Source organism: Eptatretus burgeri, chromosome 8 (assembly GCF_056783735.1).
Source record: "Eptatretus burgeri isolate ZD-2024b chromosome 8, Ebu_testis_v1, whole genome shotgun sequence".
NCBI lineage: Eukaryota > Metazoa > Chordata > Myxini > Myxiniformes > Myxinidae > Eptatretus > Eptatretus burgeri.
The window spans coordinates 73,936,194-73,956,193 of record NC_140968.1 but is presented as its reverse complement, the minus strand read 5'-3'; the positions used below and the strand labels follow the sequence as shown (position 1 = coordinate 73,956,193).

At 46.8% G+C, this 20,000-nt stretch overlaps 1 protein-coding gene across 6 annotated transcripts in view; it reads right to left on the bottom strand.

Moving 5' to 3' along the window:
* Window positions 1–20,000, bottom strand: part of BPTF (bromodomain PHD finger transcription factor) — a 232,626-nt gene that overhangs the window by 86,660 nt on the left and 125,966 nt on the right. For 5 of the 6 annotated variants that reach the window (XM_085892602.1, XM_085892604.1, XM_085892601.1 and 2 more), the window contains one exon: window positions 12,515–12,613. The exons of the other annotated variant lie outside the window; for it this stretch is intronic. In XM_085892602.1, the coding sequence (XP_085748728.1) occupies window positions 12,515–12,613 (99 nt within the window). The remainder of the gene's footprint in view (window positions 1–12,514; window positions 12,614–20,000) is intronic. 6 annotated transcript variants of the gene reach the window in all.

Genomic DNA, 20,000 nt, shown 5'->3' with positions numbered 1-20,000 from the left:
GATATCCTGCACACAACCAAATAGACAAACAAAGAAACAGACAAACAAACCAACAAGAATAGCACTCAGTAGAGCACATACCTCTATCTGGAACCGAATCTTCACCAAGATCAAATCAATTCGGCCTTGTCACACATCCAAACCTGCCCACTAAGTTTCATCCGAATCCGTCCATAACTTTTTGAAATATCTTGCAATACTGTACTTCATTTTTAGCCCTATCTCGACGAAAAATCAACTTTAAAATTTTGGTATATAGATTCGGATATTCACCAAAATCGAATCAATTCGTCCATGTCACACATCCAACCTCTCAACCAAATTTAATCAGAATCCTTCCTCAACTCATTGAGATATCCTGCACACAAACAAACAAATAAACAGACAGAGAGACAGGGGTGAAAACATATACTCCAGCACCTTAGGTGGGTGGAAGTAACAAACAAACAATTAGACACACAGGGCTGAAAACATAATCTCTGTCCAACTTTGGTGGGCAGAGGTTTGAACAAAAATAAACTAGAAGGGCACTCTGTAGAGCTTATACCTCCACCATGCAATGCCTGATCCACGAGAACATATCGGTCCCATTACATTTTTGAAATATCATGCTATACAGTACTAGATCGTTTTTTGGCCCTGTCTCTCAAAGGTGAAGAATCACTTAAAAAAATTAAATAATTCTCGTATTCAGATCCGGATTCGGATCTTCACCAAACTCAAATCAATTCGTCCGTATTACACACCTAATATGCTCACAAAATTTCATCCGGATCCGTCCACAACATTTTGAGATATCCTGCACACAGACAAACAGACAAACAGACCGAAAGGGGTGAAAACATAACCTCCTTCACCTTTGGTGGCAGAGGTAATTATCAGATCCTGATCTGGATTCAGATCTTCACCAAAATATAATCAGTTCATCCTTGTCACACACCCAACCTGTTCACAACTTTTTGAGATATCGTGCAACATATCGTTTTTCGCCCTATCTCTCAGTGGTGAAGAATCACTCAAAAAATTCTCGTAGTCGTATCCGGATCCGGATCTTCCCCAAAATCTAATCAGTTTGTCCTTGTCACAAACCCAACCTGTCCACAAAATTTCATCAGATTCCGTCAACAACTTTTTGAGATATTCTGAACACAAACAAACAGACAGAAAGGGGTGAAAAGATAATCTTCTTCACCTTTGGTGGCGGAGGTAACTAGAAGGGCACTTGATGGAGAGCATACCTCCGCCAGGCTTACTTTACATTTTGTATGCCACTTTCAGGTCAGAACTGGATTCGGACCTGAACTAAAATCTAATCAGCTTGTTCTTGTCACCTAACCAACTCATACACCAAGTTTTGTCCGAATCCGTCCATAACATTTTGAGATACAGTATTGTGCTACGTATCATTTTAGTCTGATCAATCAATGGTGAAAAAGAACTTTAAAAATTCTCAGATTCGGATCTGGATCTTCACCAAAATCGAATTAATCTTCCTTGTTACATACCCAACCTGTCCACCAAGTTTCGTCTGACTCCGTCAACAACTTTTTGAGATATCATGCTTTATGTCGTTTTTGGCCCTATCTCTGAGGTGAAAAAAATCACTTGAAAATTCTCGGATCCAGATCTGGATTCGGATCTTCAACAAAATCTAATCATTTCGTCTTTGTCACATACCTAAGCTCTCCACCAAATTTCGTCCAAATCCATCCACAACTTTTTAAGATATTTTGTTCACAAACAAGCAAACAGACAGACAGACAGACAGACAGACAGACAGGGATGAAAACATAACCTCCATCCACCTTTGGTGGCAGAGGTAATAAATGATGCAACCACCATAGTTAAATCACTACATAATAAATACACCCCTTACCCAATACCAATCATATGTGCCCTCGGTATCAAACGACGAATGGGATTCCTTCATTATCCTTTTCCTCATCTGTGCCCATCAGTCACGACACAGGAGATAGATGTTAGATAGAGGAAAACAAGACAGGAAATACCAGAGCCATGCCTCTGACACAGCTGGAAGGGATGCAAGTTGCGTCCCCTCACAAGCTCAGTCAACACACTGTCCCGGAGCTTGATAACACGCAAACAGGAGGATGATGAGAGGTGTAGCTGGTTGAGTGGGGGCCTCATGCAGCAGGAATGCCTGACAAGCACGGCGCAACATTGCGTGGTGTTTGGTCTGGGAACTCCTCTGAGCCAGTTCTGGAAAACTGTCAAGCCGATTCCTGGGAACTCTTCCCCTCCCCCCCCTTCCCCCCTACTGCATGGGCTTTTAAAGTTTCTGGTCCCCACCCTCAGCCCTGATGTGCTTCACCTCTCCCCTCGTGCTAGCTATTGGGCTGGAGCCCAGTCTGGGGGAGGAGCGATCCCTCGAGACCCATCACTCAAACAACTCTGAGGTAAATATCCCCGGCTGAAGGTGCACATCTGTTCTCCCGCCACATCCAGGCTTCAGACGCTTCAAAAGAACATAAATGAGGGAATCCAAAGGGTAAAACACCAAATATATAGGTCGAAAGGGATGACGGTTTTAAAAATAAAACTTTAAGATGGGTTGTAGGTATCTATCTAAAACATAAAGCTCCGCATATCAAATAACACATTTGATTACTTTTACGCTGATGATAGACATGCAATTTAAGGAAATAACGATGCTATAATTGAACATTTTTAATCCACGAGGAGTCATTTCCACAACACTACCTCCACCATCCTCCTTCAGCCTCTACCGAGGCTGGTCCTCTTTTTCTTCTTGCTCCGAAGAATCGATGAAGTCTATGGACCCTCCTACCCAGTGGTATAAAACCCCTCCACCAATGCAGTCCATTAGAGCCATGGGACCTGGAACTACAAGTGCCCTCAGTGCCCTCAGGGCCTGTCAGCACCCAGTGCTCCCGTCTGGCCCATATTGTTGCGGTGCCGGGTTCGGTGGCGAGGAACGACCGCTAGACGGAGCAATAGGGCCGTCTCCCACCGAACATCGGAATTAAAAGGTCGTCACCCCGGATAATTCCGGAGTCGATGGGTCACTTAAAGGACCGTGGTTGCCAATATTTTGACGGCGTGAGGTAGGGTCCACTTGTGTATTCCAATTTACCTAAGTACTCATGCCGTCTCGCTACCGGGGAAACCACACCCTCGGCCGACTCTGTCCGAACCGAGTCGCATGCACCGACTCGGGTCCGGCGTAACCGAGCGGGAGTTACCAGAGCCGCACCAGTCCCAATGACAACGTACGGCATGAACGGCCTTACTACTTCTCAAGCCCACACCATGCTGGGTTAATGGTAGAAACAACAGGCAACGAACTGGAACATTTAACAGATATTTATTTACAATAATAAGTAAGACACAGTGCAGACTTAATCACGAATAAAATGCAATGTACAATGAGCAATCATCATTTATACAATTCTACTTAACAGACTGGTGCCACACACACATACAACAAAAAGAAATGGACCCCGTCGGGACTTTATTGGACCCGTCAGCTCAGGAGGATAGTTCAGCTGGGGGGACAGAGCCTGGCTGTGTACCTGTCCCCCTCCTGCGGTCACACCGACTCCAAAACACCATGGTGGGACTCGAACCCACGACCCGGCATCTACCGAGCCCACAATCCTGGCTGCCACGAACGACAATCGAGCACCACGGTCCTGGCTGCTTGACCACCACCACCACGAGGAACCCCGGAAAAGACCGCAGACCACGACCGCAGACGACGACGACGACGACAGACCAAAGGGCCAAGAGCAAAGACGACGACGACTCTACTCTCTTCCTTTTACGACAGCTCGCCACCTTTTCTTATCCTCCCCTGGAATGAATGCAAAACACAAAAATAGATGCATGGGCTGCGCAAACGCAGTCCCTGTGGAGTAGCTGCCTGCAAGGCAGTCTCTGCAAACACACTGGAAGATGGTCCTGGCGCACATGGTGAGATGGTGACATGGGGGTCATGCAACCAAGGGCAAGCAGGCATGGGGTCAAGACAAAGGCAGGCAAACAAGGCATGGCACGGCAAAGCTTGGCAAATGCGGACCAGCAGCTGTAGCACAAACAGGCCGGCATATGAAGCTGGCCGGCCTCTGGTGTGGTCCATGAGGTCCTGGAGGGAGTGCTGTGGTGCCGGCCACTCCGCTCCGCTACTGTCTCCCCCCAACCTATCATTTTGCCTGTCTCTGTCCATACCCACTCTCTTAGTTTGCAACAACAAAATTTAAACTTCCCCCCTTTTTATTTATTTTTATTTGATTATTATTATTATTATTTTTTACAATTGCTTGTCCCAAACCCTCCTACTGTCCTTGTCCGGCTAATCTATCCTACCTGCCTACTCCCCAACCCCAAGATCCTTCTTGAGGGGAATAAGGAAGAGACAGGTGGATCTGTCTCGAAGCCCAATGGAGCCTCAGAATAACCTCCACAGATTTCAGCAATCTTCCCAAAGTGAGTCCAACAGCCTACGGGCAGCGAAGGGATGGATGGTGTGAGGGGTACACATTTCCTATCTGCCCTATCCTTTATTAAACTTTAAACTATCCCCAGGGCTTTTCAACATGCCTGTCTCATTAAACTATTGGTTCGAGAAACCATGATTCCCATCGCCTGTGTTGGTGTTCATTACAAATTTGGGCCTGGCCCTCAAATATTCTCTCGTGCCCTTGCACAATTTAGTCGCTGGGCAGCGTGGCTCACTTGGCAGAGATTCCCCTCTGCCGAACTCGAACTACGGCACCCCAGGGCAGCTGAGGCTGTCTCCGAGCCTACCTACTCCGTATGAATGCGGAGAGAGCCCTTCCTGGCTGCTCCCGGGTATATGCCCACGTGGCATTTCTGGCGCCCCGGGTGCCTTTCCGAGGGTCGCCCATGCCCATTTCACTATCCCGGTCGCTTGGACCAATGGCCGACTCTGGCAGACTACTCCGGTGCCCGGGGGTCCTCTACTCAGTACTCACCTTTCCACAGCCACGCTCCCAGCCGGTCAATGGACTCCTGCACCCTTCAACAAGGACAAATGTGTCCAAGAGCCGCGTCATAAAGGTTTTGTCTTCACCAGAAGAAGAAGAACAACAAGAAGAAGAACAACAACGCGGAGCTCTCTTAGAGCCTGCGTTCGCAACGCGATGCAGCTAATAAAAAGGTGTCGAGCCTTCACTCAACACCAACAACAAAGCGACCTCCTTTTGGTAAATTTAACGAACCCACTAACTAACATTACACTGACCCCGGGTTCCCTTGGGTGGGATTCACTCCTCCCCTCAATCATTCATTCGTACCATGCATTCCACATTCACTCCATTCACACTTGGGCCAGCTCTCCCACATTCACTCATCATGTTCCTTTCTCAATTTATTTTTTTTCAACACAATCTAACTTCATGCCTTACTCAAATGCACGTTCCTTTTAACTCTACTGCAAAGCTACGTCCCCACTACACGTACCATGTCTGGCCATGTCTCCCAATATCCATTTCGAAATTTAACCTAAATTCCCACTAACTGTTCTACCGGCCCCATGAGGAACTGTTCCTGTCCCATGAGGCCGGTCTATCTACGCTAAACCCTTCCCACTAACTAGTGCTCCTTTGCCCGGGCGAGGATGCTTGCCACATCCTGCCCGGGGTATCGTGTACTCGTGCAAGGCTCGGCCATCTTTGCGTCGCCAGGATGGCGGTTTACGACTAGCACATCCCCTTCATTTGGGCGATAATCGAGGCCTTGTCGTCGCCCCGCGCATCGCTTTTCGAGGGGTCCGCCATGCGAAGCACCGTGTGCCACTCACCCGCATTTCGTGCCGCGAAATCCCCGGTGACGTCACTCGCACACGTCACGCAGCTTGCCGTGCAGGCCCGCCCGAGCGTGTCGTCCTGGGGACTCGCTCCGTGCGTTCCGTGAACAGAACATGCGACATGCAGTGCGTGATGCTCCACACATGTGCTCGCATGGGGACCCCTGCTTTCCAAATTCATACAATCTTCCTTTTAACCGTGCACGTGCCGGTTTCGTACCACACGAGACATTTCAGCGCCGGCTTCCGATCGTGCAAACGTGCGTGCGCGCTTGGGCCATTCGCAAAACACGGAACGGATCTCGCACGCAGCGTCCCGTGGAGCCGGCGCGATCACCAAAATAACTTTGTGCGGCCTACCAGGCTCGTCATTCCCGTCCGAATCCGTCCGTCGTATATTTCCATGCACACACTCACGCATGCCATGACACACACCATTCGCACACCTCGACACGCACTCCGGGGCAATAACATCGGGGATTCGTGTTAACTCAAGGGGTCAAGAGGTCTCTACCACCCCCACCCCCAAATTCTGCATGGACCCGTTCGCATCTTTCACCTACCTGCTCAACCTCGTACGGCTCTACCGGACCCAGCTGGTCGCGATCTGCTTTGAGGGAACTTACCATCTCCCCTGTTCCTGAGGGAGACTAACTTGATGCTCGAATCAGGTCATGAGACATTCCACGAGTTCAACCCCATTGTCCCCTATTAATCCTATGTGTGCGTGCTCTTTAATTTCCTGTATTTCGTCTTTTACCCGTTCTATCTCCTGTGTCTCTTCTATTTCTTTTAATTCCTGGGTTTTTGTCCCTGATAATTTCTCCGTCACCCCCTGTCCGAATTCACCAGTTTCCCCCTTAATTATGGTGGCGTCTCTCGTCATCCCGACCTTACCCATCTCCATCGCGGGCCGACAAACCGTTGCACTCCCCCCTGACTCGGTCGTTTCCCCACGTGCAAGCGCCATTTTCCAATCCATCGCCCGCATTTAGCCTTTCACCTCCTCCAGACTCGCCTGCAGGCTCAACCCCATGCTCTGCATTTCCCCTCGCTGTGTTCACATATCACCACTCAGTGCCTGCATGTTCACATCCATGCGGCCTTCCATGTTTTCCATATTGTGCTGGCTCGTGTCCATTTTGTTTTCCATTGCTCTCCTATTCGCATCCATTTGGTGCGCATTCGCATCCATTTTGTTTCCCATCCTGTTTTCCATTGCTTGCATCATCCGTATTAACTGTTCGATGCCCAATGGCTCGAGCGGAGCCGATCCACCACGATAGGTCGCGGACCCGACAGGAATCGAGGGGGAATTTTGACTGAGAGGGGTTATACACCGCCCCTCCCGCGCCCATTACAACCTCTGGGTTTTTAACTGCAGGGAAATGTCTTCCTGCATGGGGGTGTCGTCCTGGACCATGGATTCCCTTAAACTTAGGTCTAAACCCACCTGCTCCAGCCCGTCTTGGCCCGCCATGGTGCGTCTGAGAACAATTTATGCTCTTAATTTGGAGGGAATGTGGGGGGGGGGGGTTGCTCCACGCACCCCTGATCCGTGTCCCGTGAATTTCTCTATGGAGGCAGAGGGGTTAAATCCCGCTCCTAACACCAATTTGTTGTGGTGCCGGGTTCGGTGGCGAGGAACGACCGTGAGATGGAGCAATAGGGCCGTCTCCCACCAAAAACCGGAATTAAAAGGTCGTCACCCCGGATAACTCCGGAGTCGACGGGTCACTTAAGGGACCGTGAAGGCCAATATTTCGACGGCGTGAGGTAGGGTCCACTTGTCTATTCCAATTTACCTAAGTACTCACGCCGTCTAGCTACCGGGGAAGCCACACCCTCGGCCGACTCTGTCCGAACCGAGTCGCATGTACCGACTCGGGTCCGGCGTAACCGAGCGGGAGTTACCAGAGCCGCGCCGGTCCCAATGACAACTTACGGCATGAACGGCCTTACTACTTCTCAGGCCCGCACTGTGCTGGGTCAATGGGAGAAATGACAGGCAACGAACTGGAACATTTAACATATTTATTTACAATAATAAGACACAGAGCAGACTTAATCACGAATAAAATGCAATGTACAATGAGCAATCAACACTTATACAATTATACTTAACAGACTGGCGCCACACACACACGCACACGCGCGCACGCACGCACGCACGCACGCACGCACACACACACACGAAATGGACCCCATCGGGTTTTTATTGGACCCTTCAGCTCGGGAGGATAGTTCAGCTGGGGGGACAGAGCCTGGCCAGGTACCTGTCTGCCTCGTGTGATCACACTGACTCCAACCCACCACGGTGGGACTCAAACCCACGACCAGGCATCCACCGAGCCCACGATCCTGGCTGCCACGAACGACGATCGAGCACCACGGTCCTGGATGCTCGACCACCACCACCACCATGAGGAACCCCGGAAAAGACCGCAGACGACGACGACGACAGACCAAAGGGCCAAGAGCAAAGACGAAGACTCCACTCTCTTCCTTTTACGACAGCTCGCCACCTTTACTTATCCTTTCCCACCCCCCACCCCTCCCCACAGGTCGAGGGAACTGCTCTGAGGGAACTCGCCTCCGGATTGGACGAGGGGTTGTCGGGTGATCAGTGGCCTCCCCTCATTGGTGGGGACGAACACTCCATCTGGCCGGGGCGGAGTCAGTCCTGAGGTGATTTTTGCCCTGATTGGACAGGGTGGAACTCCCTCCTTTCCTGGGTGGAGTCGGAGCTCTGAGGTGAGGAAACCTCCACTCACGTCCGTTGTCGAGCGCACGTGGGCAATGGCGTCGATGGTGCGAAGTAGTAAAGCTGGGTGGGTGAAGCGCCTGCTCGCCCGCAGAGTGGGAGGAGGAGTGAAGCGAGGGTTTTGTTGGCGTTGTGCGGCTTCGAGATGTAAAAAAAACCTGACTATAAAAGAAACCCGCAGCGCACACATGAAATTAACCCATTAGACAGAAGGACAGGACCCTAACTATAAACACATACTTATCGAAATAACTGAACTGCGGGGACTCTGGCTGTTTGTGTGCAAAAGGTTTCCAAATCCGTAACACTATGACCTCTCCACAAGTGGAGTTCTTAATTTGACCTGTATGGCCTGCAAAAACGAATAAAGGGTGTGGGTGGGCTCTCAACAGTCAATAAGTCTTCATGATCCAACAAATGGCCATTGGGGCCCAATAAACAAGAAGTGGTCTTCGGCCCATTTGGTCCAACACAAACAATTGCCCTGGTGTCCCAATATATAATCAAGAAACTCGACCAATTGGCCTTGACACATGGCCCATGTGGCCTTCGGCAGGGTATTCTGGCCTATATGGCCCAACAAAAATGACACAGCACGTGAGGGGTAATAGCAGTGGCAGGTGGCATGGCTGAGCAGTTTTTTTTTTTTTTTTGTATATAGTCAAGGCTAGTGGAAGAGCCACAAAAACATTGAACGGATCAGGACATAACAGGACGAAAGGAACAGTAGAGAGAGTGAGCGAGAGAGTGAGCGAGAGAGTGAGCGAGAGAGTGAGCGAGAGAGTGAGCGAGAAAGGGAGCGAGAGAGTGAGCGAGAGAGTGAGCGAGAGAGTGAGCGAGACAGAGAGAGAGTGCGATGGAGAGAGAGAGCACGTGAGAGAGAGAGAGAGTGCGAGAAAGAAACAGAGAGAGAAACAGAGAGAGAGAGAGAGAGAGAGAGAGAGAGAGAGAGAGAGAGAGAGAGAGAGAGAGAGAGAGAGAGAGAGAACAGAAACAAAGAAGATGAACGCCAAGATAGATGGAGACTTGGAGAAACAATGGGTGTCGGGAAGAATGGAGGGCAGGAGAGGATATTTGGGTTTGTCAAGATAAATACAGAAAGAAACTCTCAGGAAGGAAAAACTGGAAATTTGCAAGGAGGATATAGGGTGGGGTGGGGAAGAGAGCTTATCGAGGATAGAAAAATCATGTTTTTGGATTAATGAAGATCTGAGATGGTGGTGAACAGCTGTCTTGAAGACCTGAAGGGAAGAATGAAATGGCAATATGGAAGTTGGTTTCACGGGTAGGGAAAAAGAGGAATGAATAAGTGGAGGTGAGCAGCGATCCTGGATTTAAGTAGTTTCATCAGAACAGTGGGTGATGGTGGACCATGTGTGCCTGGGGGGTGGTGGAGGCAAAGCACGGAAGGAATACAGGATGCAATACCAGAAATGAGGTGGTAGAAGAAAGAGACCATCGACCTGTCTGTGACAGGAAAGTGATAAGCCCATAAACTCAGCTTCAGCGTGAAAGATTCCAACGATCTTGAAGGCTTTGGTTTTCACGGTGTCAAGCTGAGCAATGTAGGTAACCCTTTGGGGCAATTCAGCATTGAAAAGGAGAGTAGATGAAAAGATTCCTTTGAGTGACAAATGTTGACTACGAGGGCAGAGCAAGTCAGTAAGCCATGTGTGGAGTTGGCCTTGGATTCCAGACAAGTTTGGAGAGCAATGCAGGATGCCAGACTGAATTGGAAGCATGAGATGTGTCCAGAGAGACAGTCCTGATCTCATGTCTGACAATGAGGGCCTCCATCCATTGTTGGGTAAGTTGAAGCAGCATGTCCAAGGTGGAGTGACCTGGTCTGAATCCAAATTTGTGATCTGAGATGAGGTTGTTGGAGAAAAGGAAGGATTTGATATTAGCTGCGATAATGGATTCCATGATCTTGCTGATGATTGGAAGTAAGGCCTAGGTCACATTTGCTCTACGGCGAGGATACGGCGGCCGTACGCCCTCTGAATTGACAGAAACGTGCGGCGGCCGCAGAGAAACTGAGGTGGCCTCAGGGAGGTCCCACGCCATTTGGCTATATTTTACAGGCCATAGGGGCACCGTGGAATTATAGCGCGGAGTTATAACTTTTTTTCATTTCTACGTTCGCCGTAGCAATTCGACAAGCCAAGCTATGATGTAGATGTGTTCCACGTCGACCGTACGCAGGGCGTACGGTGGGCTTGCGTTATTCGTGTGGCTGCCGTAAGCTCTTCTCAATGAAAAATGAATTTTCCCAACCCCCAAAAAATTACGGCAGCCGCACTATTTCCATGGTCGCCGTACGGTGGCCTTGTGGTCTGTGTGACTACCTGCGGGCAACGCAGGGTCGACGCACGGTTCCCCTACGCCTGCCGTGCACCTACGTAGGCCTCCGTGGCAGTCTGCGTCGACCGTGCGTCCACCGTGCGCTACCGCTAGAGATCGGAGTATAGGTGTTTGCCTATACAGTGGTGCCCCCAGAATCCCAATTTAATTCGTTCCAGGAGGCTGTTCGGATTGCAAAAAGTTCGGATTCCAAAAATATTTTCCCAATAAGAAATAATGGAGTGAATTAACCCGCTCGTGGACCCAAAGAAAACCCACTTTCAAGACACTTTAAACTGAAATTCCCCATGTTTAAGGTAAAATAAGATGAGTAAATGACCTTCGGTGGCGGTGTATTGCATGTAAACTGGTACAATCACCAATCCAAAGGTCCACACAGGCTCGAGCTCCATCCTGGGTTCCGATCGCTCGCGCACTCTGCAAGAGCGCTGCCCCTAGGGCAGCTCATCAAACATGATGCCCGCAGAACCACAATCACTTTCATCAAACGCATCGGGCTGACATAATCATGGATATTCCAAATTACAACCGGTTTTTCTGTGAAATTCAATCCTTGCCCGACAGTCCGTCACACCACGTGATCGGATTGCTTTTTTGTTATAAATTAAAACACAAGATGATTAAAAAAACAAACATCACAAATGAAGGTGAAAACACGAAGTGAGGCCTGTCACATTTGGCTCGGCGGCCGGAGGGTCTCCAAAATGTACGGGCATTAGCAATTATAAAGCGGCCGCAGTATTTCCACGGTCACACAATGTAGCAGTCACATATGTTTTTATTTTTCGGGTAGACGCACGGGGTATTTATAAATTGTGAAGACCAAAAACGTGGGGGTGCCGTATGGTCTTTGATTTGATGTCGCACGGTGACCTTAGGGCGTTCCTGCGGCGGCCATAAAATTTTCAAGGCAGACGCAAGGTAGCCTCAAGGTGCCCGCAGGGGGGCCCTCAGCCGAACGTGCGGCCAGACGGACGGTAACGAATGGGTTAATGTTTTTTTTGTTTTTTTTAACCAGTTCTTTTGTTTCGGCTTGTCGAATTTCTACGGCGAACGTAGAAATGAAAAAAGTTATAACTCCGCGTTATAATTCCACGGCGACCACTATGGCCTGTAAAAGATAGCCATACTGCGTAGGGCCACCCTGAGGCCACCTCAGTTTTTCTGCGGCCGCCACACGTTTCTGTCAATTCAGAGGGCGTACGGCCGCTGTATCCTCGCCGAAGAGCAAATGTGACTGAGGCCTAAAGTATCGATCGACACACGAGAGATGCTTTCACGAGGACTTCCACTGACGAACTGAATGAACAAAGCGCGAAGATGCGGCTCGAACAGGTGGGGGAGACACGTGAACAAACATGAACGCTTCGTTGTGTTCAGTTTTTTAAATGTATGAGGTTTTTAGGGCAAAATTTTCTCGAAAAAATTGTTCGGATTCCAATTTGTTCAAACAATGGGGCATTCGGATTCTGGGGGCATCACGGTATATTATAGTTATAGTATATTCAGTTATATATATACTGGTATATTTTTATTTCAGTAAAAAAAAAGAACTGGTATATATACCCACTCGTTACCGTCCATCTGGCCGCACGTTCGCCTTGCGGGCACCTTGCGGTCGCCTTGTGGGCACCTTGCGTCTGCCTTGAAAATTCTATGGCCGCCGCAGGAACGCCCTAAGGTCACCGTGCGACATCAAATCAAAGACCATACAGCACCCCCACATTTTCGGTCTCCACGATTTCTAAATACGCCGTGCGGCTACCCGAAAAATAAAAACATATGTGACTGCTACATTGTGTGACCGTGGAAATACTGCGGCCACCGTATAATTGCTAGTGGCCACAGATTTTGGAGACCCCACGGCCACCGTGGCAAATGTGACCTAGGCCTAAGCTGATAGCATGTCTGTGGTTAATGGGATCAGTCTTAGCACCTTTTTTTTAAGCAATGCAGTGATATTGGCTAATTTCCAAGCAGATGGAAGATTTCTATCACCATTACATTGTACTCAGCATGCAGTGATGATATATACAGGTCTGGAAAAAATTAAGACCACTGCAAAATTATCAGTTTTTCTGGTTTTTCTATTTATAGATATGTTTGAGGAAAATGAACATTTTTGTTTTATTCTATAAACTACTGACAACATTTCTCCCAAATTCCGAATAAAAATAATGTCATTTAGAGCATTTATTTGCAGAAAATGACAACTGGTCAAAATAACAACAAAGCTTCAGTGTTTTCAGACCTCAAATAATACAAACAAAACAAGTTCATTTTCATTTTTAAACAACACAATACTAATGTTTTAACTTAGGAAGAGTTCAGAAATCAACATTTTGTGGAATAACCCTGATTTTCAATCACAGCTTTCATGCATCTTGGCATGCTCTCCACCAGTCTTTCACATTGCTGTTGGGTGACTTTATGCCACTCCTGGCGCAAAAATTAAAGCAGCTCGGCTTTGTTTGATGGTTTGTGACCATCCATCTTCCTCTTGATCATATTCCAGAGGTTTTCAATGGGGCTCAGGTCTGGAGATTGGGCTGGCCATGATAGGGTCTTGATCTGATGGTCCTCCACCAAAACCTTGATTGACCTGGCTGTGTGGCATGGAGCATTGTCCTGCTGGAAAAACGAATCCTCAGAGTTGGGGAACATTGTCAGAGCAGAAAGAAGCAAGTGTTCTTCCAGGACAACCTTGTACGTGCTTGATTCATGAGTCCTTCACAAAGACAAATCTGCCCGATTCCAGCGTTGCTGAAGCACCCCCAGATCATCACTGATCCTCCACCAAATTTCACAGTGGGTGCGAGACTGTGGCTTGTAGGCCTCTCCAGGTCTCCGTCTAACCATTAGATGACCAGGTGTTGGGCAAAGCTGAAAATTGGACTCATCAGAGAAGATTACCTTACTCCAGTCCTCTACGGTCCAATCCTTATGGTCTTTTGCAAACCTCAGCCTGGCTCTTCATTGCTTCTCATTGATGAAGGGCTTTTTTGAGCTTTGCACGACTTCAGCCCTGCCCCGAGGAGCCTGTTTTGAACCATCCTCGCCGTGCACTTCACCCCAGCTGCCGTTTGCCATTATTTTTGTAGGTCACTTGATGTCATCCTACGGTTGTTGAGTGACATTCGAATGAGTTCGCGGTCATCCCGGTCAGTGGAAAGTCGTTTTCGCCCTCTGCCAGTCTGTGGCTTTGTTGTCCCCAATGCCTGCTGCTTGACCTTCTTCTTATGAACTGCCGTCTTTGAAATTTTAAAGATGGAAGCAACGTGACGCTCACTGTATTCCTCTGCCAGTAAAACCAGTATTGAGCCCTTTTTTCCGAACTCAAAACTTTTCTTTTCAACTCTTTTGGCATGGTCAATAGTTTTTTCTTTTTTTGATTCCAATTACTTTTGAGGTACTACAAGCACTGTTTTTGCCATCCAGCTTGTCCTATTGCAAGAGGATAGTGATGACCACAGCCGTGGTTTTTATACTTTTCCTTGTTAAATGAGATACGGTTCAGGTGATCACCTAATCAGTACCTCACTAAGTAGAATGAGGTGTGCCTGTGTTGAAATTCAACAGACACTGGAAAGGAATGGCTGCCAGACATGTAGAGATGCTGATTTAAATTTTTTTTGGAGTGATCTCTTATTTTTTTCCAGAGCTGTATATATATATATATATATATATATATATATATATATATATATATATATATATATATATATATATATATATATATATATATATATATATATATATATATACATACATACATACACTACCAGACAAAAGTTTAAGAACACCACCATTTTTCCACTTTTTACTGAAATTTAAGCAGTTCAAGTCCAATGAATAACCTGAAATGGTACAAAGCTTAGTGTTAAACTGCCAGAAGTTATAAAAAAAAGTGTAGGTTTCAAAAAACTGAAAAATAATGTAAATTTCAGAGTTGTTAAAAAGGCCCTTTTCAGGGAACAAGTCATGGGTTAGCAACTGCAACTATTCTACAGCAATGGAAGTAAATTAAGCCTTGAAAGTTAATGCAAACAATTCCTGCAGGTGTCCCAACTTTTGTTGATTAGTTTCAAAACCTCTGTCTGTATAAAAGCAGTGTTGGAACAGATTGTGTTGCTATACCCTCGGAAGCATTATTTGGACAACATTGCACTGCAGGAAGTAGTGTATTGCTATCATAATGGCGTGAAAAAGACAATTAATAAAGGAAGACAGACAGACCATTATAACCCTTAAAGTGTTGGCCTTTCCTTGAGAGAAATTGCAAAGGAGCCAAGGTGTCAGTGAGTACAGTTTTCTACACCATCAAAAGGCACTTGGAAACTGGAGGAAACTCTGATAGGAAGAGGTCTGGCAGACCCAAAGCCACAACACAATCAGAAGACAAGTTTCTGAGAGTCAACAGCTTGCGTGACAGGTGGCTCACAGGACAGCAGCTTCAAGCACAGCTTAACACTGGTCGAAGTAAGGAAGTCTCAGTTTCAACTGTGAAGAGAAGACTTCAGAGCTGCAGGTTTGACAGGTCGAGTGGCAGTAAGAAAGCCATTGCGAAGATGGCAAAATAAGAAAAAGAGGCTTGGCTGGGCCATGAAGCACCGCCAGTGGACGACTGAAAACTGGAAGAAGGTTTTATGGACCGATGAATCAAAATTTGAAATCTTCGGTTCATCACGCAAGGTTTTTGTACGCCGTCAAGTCGGCCAAAGGATGGTATATCTCAGTATGTGACACCAACTGTCAAACATGGAGGAGGAAGCGTGATGATCTGGGGCTCTTTTGCTGTATTTAGAGTCGGCGAGTTTCACAGAGTGACTGGCATCCTGAAACAAAAGGGCTACCACAGCATTTTGCAGTGCCATGCAATATCCTCTGGTCTTCGCCAAGTTGGTCAGGGGTTCATCCTATGGCAAGATAACGACCCAAAACATACCTCAAGGCTACGTCAGAACTACCTTAGAAGAAAAGAACAAGACGATAGGCTTCAAATCATGGTATGGCCAGCACAGTCTCCAGATTTAAACTCCATCGAGCTGGTTAGGGATGAACTGGACAGAAGGGTGAAAGCAAAGCAACCGACAAGTGTAACACATTTGTGGGAACTTCTGCAAGTGTTGGGAAGAACTTTCCGAACAATATTTGATTTCCATTGTAGAAAGAATACCACGAGTATGTTCGGCTGTTATATCTGCAAAAGGTGGTTACTTTGATGAGTCAAAAATTTGGATTAAATTTTGTTCAACAAAACGATTCCATGATTTCTTTTTTATCTGCAATTGTTTATTTGATCTGTGCTTTAATTTCAGAGTACATTGAAACATTAAACTGCTTAAATTTCAGTAAAAATTGTAAAAATGAGGGTGTTCTAAAACTTTCGACCGGTTGTGTGTGTGTGTGTGTGTGTGTGTGTGTGTGTGTGTGTGTGTGTGTGTGTGTGTGTGTGTGTGTATGTATGTATATACAGTATATATATATATATATATATATATATATATATATATATATATATATATATATATATATATATATATATATATATATATATATATATATATATATATATATATATTGTTATGGATTTCAGCATCCGGTCTGATGAATGCATCCACACATCCAGGTCCTCAGACAATTATTTCCTTAAATGCATGTTCAGATTTGCCCCATCCTCATGTCTGATGGGATTTTAAATGTGATGCGTTGAGAAGGGTAAAGAATAGATCACCTCTCTTCGGGCCCTGTCACACCTTGACGTTTTAGCCAGCAATGGCAACGTATAAAAATGTATGTAAAACGTTGGCGTACGCTGAAATTGATGTTTTTTTTTAAGTTTTGGACGTATTCATAATGAGTTGGACGTATGCATAACGTATTAGTAACGTACACAGAACGTTTTAACCACATATAGATAACTTAGACCAACGAATGATTAGCGTGTTGTCGGCGTTCACAACCTTTGCCCAACGATAGTCTAACGTATGCATAGCGCACTGCACGTATCGCCGACGATCACGTGGCGTAGCCTATTCAAAAGCTGCCGCTAGCCGATTTAAATCATAACCGCCTGAGAATTGGAAGTGTCAACATCGCAGTCACACCTTGACGATTTCGCCAGCGTATGCCGACCTCTCAAAAATTTGGCTAAAACGCTGGCACACGTCGAATACGTTATGGGTAAGTTGTGTATACGTTAAGAGCACGCTGAAAAACACTGCCATACATCGTAATACGCCTTGTACGTCATGAAATTTCAAGCATGCTGAAAATTGTACGACATACTGGCCCTATGGCTCACACGTTCCGCTACGCTGGGAATAAGTTGTAGGCATGATATGCGATCGTTGACACACGTCGACACAAGTTCCTTGTAAGTTAATCATAAGTCGAAACACGTCGAGGTAATGTTTAGCAGACCCGGAACTTATTTTCTCCGTCAAGGCACATTTTCTTTTTTTCTCCTTGGCTCCGTGAAGGCACTTGATGAAATATCTGAAGTTGTTGTTGTTGTTGTTGTGTGTTTTTTTGTTTGTTTTTTAGTCTATCACGAATTTCAAAAATATATTCGGACATTTGCTTTTAAGTTTCGACGTCGACGTGACAATATCCTTAAACAGAAAATATTCACAGAGGAGGAACTAAGAATAAGATGAGCAAACTGAAGAGGCAATCGGACGTGACGTAACAGCACGTGACGAAATAGCGGAAGTTGGTGTTGCTTTTTTTTTCTTTTTTTAAACGCTGCCAATACGCCATTATACGTCAGCCGTAAATTTGAAACACGTTCAGTAAGTTATGTGGTCGTCCGGAAGACGTCAATCAAATACGTCTACATACGTCAATATGCGTTGGAGGTACGTTACTCATAGATTCAAAGCACGTTACTCAGGTTAGAAATAAGTTTTGGGTACGCTAGGCATTACCTCGACGTGTTTCGACTTATGAGTAACTTACAAGTAACGTGTGTCGACGTGTGCCAACGATCGCATAACGTGCCTCGACGTGTGTCAACGATCGTGTAACGTGCCTACAACACATTACTCATAGGTTATAAATAAGTTTCTGGAACGCTAATCATTACCTCGACGTGTTTCGACTTATGAGTAATTTACAAGTAACGTGTGCCAACGATCGCATAACGTGCCTACAACTTATTCCCAGCGTATGCGGAACATGTGAGCCATACGCTGGCATACGTCGTAAAATTTCAAACATGCTAAAATTTGCGGACAACCGCAAAGTACAACGATTAAAGCCAGCGTACTACGATGTATGGCAGTGTTTTTCAGCGTGCTCTTAACGTATACACAACCGACCCATAACGTATTTGATGTGTGCCAGCGTTTTCGACAAATTTTTCATAAATCGGCATACGCTGGCTAAATCGTCAAGGTGTGACAACAGCCCCTTTCTGGGAAGCTTTTTTCTTTACGACAGACACGTTCACACACATTTTTCGCGAGCTCTGAAGCCCGCCCGTATTTTTCCTCAGCATTTATTTCGCGAGCTCTGACGCGCGCCCTCATTTTTCCTCAGCATTTATTCCGCGAGCTCTGACGCGCACCCTCATTTTTCCTCAGCATTTATTTCGCGAGCTCTGATGTGCGCCCTCATTTTTCCTCAGCATTTATTTCGCGAGCTCTGATGTGCGCCCTCATTTTTCCTCAGCATTTATTTCGCGAGCTCTGACGCGCGCCCTCATTTTTCCTCAGCATTTATTTCGCGAGCTCTGATGTGCGCCCTCATTTTCCCTCAGCATTTCTTTCGCGAGCTCTGACGCATGCCCTCATTTTTCCTCAGCAACGTTCTTTCGCAAGTACCGACGCCCACCTTTTTTGAGCGCACAGGTCGTCATGGTAACCGTGTGCAAGTGGGGCGGACTGCGCCCACGGAGACGGCCGCAGATATAAAAACGAATTGGAGGTCCGTTCTGAAGAGAGAGAAGTAAAAGAAAGTCGGAGACGAGAGAAGTGAGAGGAAAAGAGGCGAGAGAAGAAAGCGAAGGTGAGAGAAAGAGCGAGAAGAGAACAAGCGAGAAAGCGAGAGTTGAAGCGCACGAGGGAAGAAGCGAACCGGAGAGAAAAGTGAGAGGAAAAGAGGCGAGAGAAGTAAGTGGAGGCAGAGAGAGAGAGAGGGAGAAGTAAAAGAAAGCCGGAGAGAAAGGTTAGAGGAAAAGGGCGAGAGAAGTGAGGAAAAGAGGCGAGAGAAGAAAGCGGCGGCGAGAGAAAGGAGGGAGAAGAGAACGAGAAAGAAAGCAAGAGTTAAAGTGCGCGAGGGAAGAAGCGAACCAGAGAGAAAAGTGAGAGGAAAAGGGCGAGAGAAGTGAGAGGAAAAGAGGAGAGGGAAGTAAGAGGGGGCAGAGAGAAGAAAGAGAAAGAAAGCCAGAGAGGAAAAGGAGGAGGAGGAAGCGTACAAGTCCGCAAGTGAGCAAGCGAGCGTGTGGGTGTGAGCAGCGCTGACGAGTGAGGCGCGGGTCAGTCATCAACGGACCGTGTGGGTCACTGGATGCCACCAGTTGGGTCACCGTGTGGGTCACTGGATGCCACATCGTGAAGTGTGAGGAGCTGCCCTTGTCGCAGCACTAGGGTCTGAAACCCACGACAGACGATCTCGGTGCCCTCCCAGACGTCGGTTGGCGCTCAAGGCTGGGTGCTGGTGACGGACGTGACACGCACGCACACATTTCAGGATGTTTTCACTTTACGGACGACGACTCTGGTGAGCGAGATGATTCTTCCCCCTGGCGAATGATCTGTTGGATACCCATGTCCGTGTTGAGCTGTAAGTAAGTCAACCCCCGATAAGCATCTGCTCTTTGTCTCTTTCTTGGCATTTTGATTGATTTTGCTTTGAAATTTATTCTTTATTTACCTCAGAAAATAAAAAGTTTTTTTAGTTATTTATTTTATTGTTAATAAATCATTTGTCGATTTCCAACCCGTCCGTGTTTGTCCTTTCCTTCCATTGGTCTAGCATTGTCTGAACCGAGATAGACTGTGAGGTAATTACCACAGATTTGACCAAAAATAGTCGGCACGCACCAGCGGTTAAAACGCA